This window comes from Bombus impatiens, unplaced genomic scaffold (genome assembly GCF_000188095.3).
Source record: "Bombus impatiens unplaced genomic scaffold, BIMP_2.2 scf_2222, whole genome shotgun sequence".
Classification (NCBI taxonomy): Eukaryota; Metazoa; Arthropoda; class Insecta; order Hymenoptera; family Apidae; genus Bombus; species Bombus impatiens.
In genome coordinates, this window is record NT_178641.1 from 2435957 (window position 1) to 2442365 (window position 6409).

The 6409-nt window shown below is 49.3% G+C and overlaps 1 protein-coding gene across 3 annotated transcripts in view; it reads left to right on the plus strand.

The window, feature by feature from the left end:
* Window positions 1-6403, plus strand: part of LOC100747072 (transmembrane protein 132C) — a 77066-nt gene extending 70663 nt beyond the window's left edge. Inside the window, exons 6-12 of one of the 3 annotated variants that reach the window (XM_033324347.1) lie at window positions 1508-1651; window positions 1723-2556; window positions 2859-3297; window positions 4017-4462; window positions 5185-5465; window positions 5564-5852; window positions 5924-6127. In XM_033324347.1, coding sequence (XP_033180238.1) covers window positions 1508-1651; window positions 1723-2556; window positions 2859-3297; window positions 4017-4462; window positions 5185-5465; window positions 5564-5852; window positions 5924-5977 — 2487 coding nt within the window. In that variant the 3' untranslated portion in view covers window positions 5978-6127. Of the gene's footprint in view, window positions 1-1507; window positions 1652-1722; window positions 2557-2858; window positions 3298-4016; window positions 4463-5184; window positions 5466-5563 lie in introns of all 3 variants that reach the window. The other 2 variants (XM_012393119.1, XM_012393120.1) reach the window with 2 other exon arrangements.
* The last annotated feature ends 6 nt before the right edge of the window (window positions 6404-6409 follow it).

Sequence of the window (6409 nt, forward strand, 5' to 3'; positions counted from 1 at the left end):
GGCCGACGACGGTACGGCAGCCGGGCCGGGCGTATAAATATTTAGGCCACGAGGATAAGAAATGCAGCCTGGTTATCCAGGAATAGTAGCTCGCTTCGGACGACTCGTGCCCTTTGACGCGGTGCAGTACCTTGATAATGCATAACTAGATCTTGTACACGGCCGAACAGCAGAACGGAGCTAAGTAGATCAGAGATTCCTGATAAAGTTCGGTAGTTCGAAGCCGACTAACTACTCGACTTGGTAGAGAAGAGGTTGCGCAGAGTTGGCGGAGTTCCTTGGAACTTTGGCTCTCCGTGACCGGATAGCTGCGTTGCGCTCGATGTTTGTTTTAAACGCAGTTCCTGCTTCCACGTGCGGTCACGGATTTCTAAAAGCAGCTTCCCTGACGACGGTTCAATGAGATTTTGGCTGGAACAAAAGGGGCGGCTCTGCTGGAATTCGATCGCCCAAATGCTTTTGTTATCGAGACGATCGCTAAAATACCGTAACTGGCACTCTCACCCTATCTCGAACGACCGTAGCAAACTCGCCGATGCGAAGGACGAAAATAAATCCCGTGGGTGTTATCCGGACGAATTTTCCAGCGAGAAAATTCTCCTACGTTAAATGGAGGATTCGTGCAAGCAGGAAAAGCGCCCATACGCTTCCAAGTCTCGATTCGAAGTCGCGTGAATCGAAAGAATATCGATGACCGGAGGGAACACTTTAGAAGAGAAAGTCCGATGAGCCTGTGCTATTCGGAATGCACTCAATGGCAGGTTTTTTGCGCTCGCCTAAGATCGAGCTTATCGATGCCAACCAGGGGCGCGGGTTCAAAGATATATATACATATATATATATATATATATATACATATATATATGTATGTAGGTGGCATGAACGCACACGTAGAACCGAAGACAAGCGGGTGTAGGTGGACGGATAGAGAGCCGCTCGGGGTCAGAGATTTAAATTCCCTCGCTGCAATATCCGAGTCGTTTGATGTTCCTTCCAAAGGGCAGACTGTACGGAAGCCAACTTGGAAATGGCTTCTCGTGCACCAGGCTGCTCTCGTCTCTCGTCCTGCCGTCCCCTTTCCCACTGAATGGCCGTTCTAAAGTACACACACCGCCAAGGAATATGATGTACAGCCAACACGTAGAATAACTTCCATAACGATACGACTACACCTCTGTGTACGTGTGCGTGCGCGTGTGCGTGTATACCTGTGATACAGGCGCGTGTATACATATGAAATGGTGGAGCAACGCTGACGGACTCGTCTAGGCCATCGAGGAGACCCTTTAAAAGCTTTTCCCTCGACTGCAGACCGCGACCATCCGCGAAACTTTTCTGACAGCCCCGCTCGGCAGCAAACAAAAGCTTCCAACGAACAAGGGACGATCGCCGTTCGCTAATACGACCGAGCGACTTTCCTAAATGCAGTTGGAGAACGCTTTAACAAGATCCCCGAGGAGTCATAGAGGCAAAGGCGACGCTTTAATCGAGTTCATTTACGTCGTAGAACTGGGAGGTGATGAACACCGCGGTGTTGACGGGTCGCCAAGTGTCCCAGGGGATGAAGGTCTTCATCGTAAGCCAGGCCGGAACCGTCGCCGACGTTACGCTGCAATCCTCCTGTCACTCGGAGGACGAGAGTGTGCTTAAGGTACGCGACTTTCCGTTTCCAGCTTTACGAGAAGAATCGTTTCTAACAAGGTGTTACGTGTTGTGTTACAGGTATCATCTTCTTGTAGCAGCGTGTACGTGGACGGCACGGAGATACGTGGCTCCAGCAACGCGTCAGTTCTCGTTAAGTACGGTACTTACACAGGGCTGGCTAAATTCACAGTTTGGATGCCGGAATTCCCTTTGGAGATGACCGTGGCGGACACCAGATTAAGTCAGATTAAAGGCTGGAAAGTTCCCGAAGAACACGCTGTAGGGGCGAAAAGCAAGCGTAGTCTGAACTCCACCAATTCACGTTCCAACGAATCCAGCACGAAAACCAAAAAGAGGAGCGCCGCGGAGTTGGAGGACACTTCGATGGACATCGAAGACGCGGATGTGATTTTGGAAGAAGACGAGCAGGAGGAAAGATTTCGAGGAACCGATAACGGATGGGATACGATCAATTCTATAGATAGGGGATCTTCTACCAATTGCAGACTACGATTCCAGCAGAGTCCTATCGAAGTACACGCGAGATTCCTGGCCACCGACCACGATTCAGGAAGAGTCTCTTACTTCGTGAATCGTCGTACCTGGCTACGAGTGACAGATCTGGTGAACGGAATGCTTCGAGTTTCTGATCCCAGGATCGCTGACCTGTTACAAGGGAGGATCGTTCAAGGTCGTGGAGTGGGTAGAACGGAGGTGCAGGTTCTTTCGCCGATTACGAGCAAAGTAATCGGCGCGAAGGAAGTGCGAGTGGTTAACGACCGTGTGGCGGTCACCAGGTTGTCAGTTAGAGTGGTGTCTGGATTACAACTCACTATTAGTCCGGACACTGCTATAGAAAATGGATATGTCGCGGAGACGTCGGTGACGAGGAAGCTGACTGCTCAGTATCAGGTGAGGTACATGTTTCTCTTGTTAGCGTAAAATATCTATCGAGTAAGAGATCTAGCTGCGAGGAAGAAACGATCGAATTTCAATAAGGAAATTCGTTATTTTCCTCGTTAGGGATTTCTATGCAGATACATCTTTTCGTTGATACGATTAACGAAACCGCAGATCTATTTCGTTCGCTAAATATTAGAAGTAACATTTATGATTTGAATATTTTCTTGCATTTATTTGAAAACGAAGCTTGCTTCGGATATTTTTACGCGGCAATCGGATTATAATCTTTCGCATTTCTGCATCGAACATAGGAGGGACTGCTGGATATAGACGTGGAATTTTCTGACGGTACGAGAACACCGTTGAGAGAAATCGCTGTGAACGATTACCACTTGTTAGTGGAGAGTCTAGACCCGGAAGTGGTGGCATTCGCTCCGATGGTCGCTTCTCATCATCCTCGAGTGATTGCGGTCGGCGAAGGGAGAGGCGATTTGTTACGAGTCAGTCTTCAATTGGCTGACGCCTGTCGTCTAACCGGCAGGAGGTCTGGAAAAGGATCTCAAAGAGCGACCGCGGCAGCCCTTGCCAGCGCTTCCGCCAACGTTGAGGTGGACTTTGCCTCGAGCGATCTTCCCAATCGACCCGAGTTCGTACAGAATGACGGAGGTGGAACGGTTGGCTCTCATCATCACAGAGAAAGGAAGACCAGCAGGGGAGAGATGGCGCCTGATTTGCACGACATTCTCATCGGTAAATAGATCCAGTTCTCCTTCGTCGCACGCTCTTGCACTCTTTTTCTTTTCGATGAATGCCACTGTATATTTTGGTAGCGCTTCACGTCCTCTAACTTCCATCCATTTCTATCTCCGCCAATCTCGAAACTTAGCGTAAATCGTGTCGTTTGTTTTATTATTGGTCGTCCAATAAGTCCGTGTCGCGTGATTAAAACAACCGAAACGACGAATCTTATGAAATTTAGATCAGAGCTAGTGCCTGAGAGGAGAAGATCAGCGAATAATAAGTATTTTGATTTCTAGATAAATGATCAGGGATAACTATTGTAACGACCAAATAGCCAAAAAGAATAAACTGCTCGGACTTGTCGGACGAACAACGTAACAGCTTCTTTCGCTTTCCATCACCTTCCGGTTTCTTCGTTTGAATCTCCGTTGCTCGTCACTTCGCCATCGCTTCGAATCTTCTCCATCGCTCGATCCTGTATCGCTTAGCGAACTGACGGGTCCAGTGAGCGTGCGTACGAGTAATATGCGAGAATTCTTCGACCTGTCAGCTTCGACACGCTCTCTCTTTGTCCGTGCATGACGCAAAGCATCGATGTCGCTTTTCTGCAGGCAGCTGGTCGCGCGGGAGGATACGCAGCTAGCCGGGAGCTGCCTCGTTCTCTACTTCCAGTACTCGTTTCTCACTCTTCTCCTCTCTCTTCCTGTCTCTTTGTTTTTTGTGCAAAGGGCTACCGCTGAAAGACGAGAACGGGCACGAGCACGAGCACAAGCACGAGCACGAACCTTTGGTGCAGGCACGGCAGCACCGCACGGCTATAGCTAATGGCATGTCTTCAGGAGGAATGGGCGGTGTTGGGATACGGCATCACGGAGTAAACCGTGTGAGCCCACTCGAGATCGGAATGTACGTCCTTCTGGCAGCCTTCTGTTTCGCCATCGTCGTCTTCCTCATCTCCTGCGTGGTCTACGCGAACAAGTTCAAACTGCAGCCGCCGGATTCTCCGCTACCCGGGTCAGCGCTTCCGGTACTGTCAGGAGCAGCCAGGGCCAGAGCAGCCGCCAACCAGCTGGCATCGGGAAGAAGACCTCCCAGAGAGTCTACCACGAACGCGCACGATTGGGTCTGGCTGGGCAGAGCCACTCTCGAGAGAGCCGCTTGCGGACCGCAACAGGTATCAATGCTATACATTTTGACGAGTCTGAAGGTCGTCGTCCACTATGCGATATCATAACGCGCGAACGACGTCGAATCAACTTGCACGTATTCGCAACTATCGCTTATTCGATAGCATAGCATCGATGCGACAACGATCTTAAATTATTTACACGTCGATACTATCTGCCAGCTAAAGCTGTCGAGTTTGAAGGCTGAATTTCATACGTTACACAGGCATTTAATTAAAGGGAATATTTGGATTAAACAAACAAATATTTAATTCCAATTTTTTCAGTAGATTTAATTGATATCTACGTGAAATGAAAAATGCTGTTATACATGGAAAGTCGAAGCTCGCAACGTTTTTCCCATAATTGGACGAGTTTAATGATTATAAGTAAGACAGTCAATGAAAGTAACAAGAGTTTACAGACAGTCGATGAAAATAATATCGTAATATGGCAGGCACAATAAATAAGAGCGGATATTTTTGATGATTCACAAGAAGAACCAAACTTCCTGGAAAGGATCCTTCTTATTACCTGTAGGGTCGGGAATAAAGAGACAGAATAGAACGCCTACTCGTGAACTATTTATAACACAGTCGCTGCCAGTAACAGCAAGATAACGATGTTATATCGTTCGTGCGCTGTGCTGTTATTCGGGCCACGATCTTTAAGCCCCTAATTTTTTCAGCTTCACAAGCGAATCGAACTAAATCGACAATTTGTGTTTCAGGTAAGAGTGACTAGTAACCCTCTAGCTGGCGAAAACGAGGGAGAAGCGAGTGAATTGGCAACTTGTTTCGACAATCCAAACCACATCGAGCTACCTTCGGCGGGACAGCGTAGCAATGGATCAGGGCCGATAGATACCACGACTTATTGCAAGAGGGACAAACTGCCACGAAACAGTTTCGCGACGAAGCCCGTAATGAAACCACCTACGGTGGTATCAGGAACTACAATCGCTACTTCGACATCTATGGCTACGTCCACCGTGGCATCTGCACGAAACGAGTAATTGTTTTATTTTATTTTATAGGAGAGCAGAAGGATTAGAATCTAAATGCTTTCTGTCGCTCGAAATATAAAGTAACTGGTTTATCTTAACGTAGCAACGATGACGTCCCACCACCCTTACCACCGCACGGAATCCCCGTAACCTCGGCGATGGCTTCAACGACTGCAGCTGTTCCCGTCGGCGCAACGACCAACAACAACGGCAACGAGGACTACAAACCTCCCGTACCACCACACAGAAACACAGGAGTGATCGTACGACTACCGGAAACACCTAGGAAACATCGTCACAGAGCTTCGAGTAGCAGCGCGGGCGCTCATCATGGGAACAATCAGCGGCACAGCAAGCAGATTCACCATATCAAGCCACACGGTAAAGCTAGAGTAGGTAGTCCGAAAGAGAACGACGCGGAGGAAGAGGAGTTTGTGGAGCTAGTGACTCACGATGACAACAGGCATTCGAAGGACGCGAGAGCCAGAGAAGTGAAGAGGGCGACGATCGTCGGTAATCCAATGTTCTCGTCGTTCTCGACGAACGCGATCGCCTCGTCCATGAACATGTCCAGCCCGACCGTGGCCTCATCGTCCTCGTCACCGCCTAACTCGTCGCCGTCCTCTACCGCTTCCTCTTCCTCGTCCTCTTCTTCGTCGTCCGCGTCTTCGTCCCACGAGCAAGAGGAATCGGTGGCGTTGGACGACCTGAACCTGGGCATGGACTACAACCAGATCATGCAGTACTTCGACAACTTGAAAGAGTCGAACGCCTAGGTGATGGCGTTCGGCCTTGAAGAAGGCCGAGTAGTCAAGGTCGATACGAAACCCCGGAACCCTCGTTGAGACTAAACGGCATAGCCGGATAACGAGCTCGGCCGCGTTCTCCGCTTCCTCTTTCGCCGCGTAGCACGTTCGCAATGGAGAACCAAAAGGGCCGAGCTCGCGCC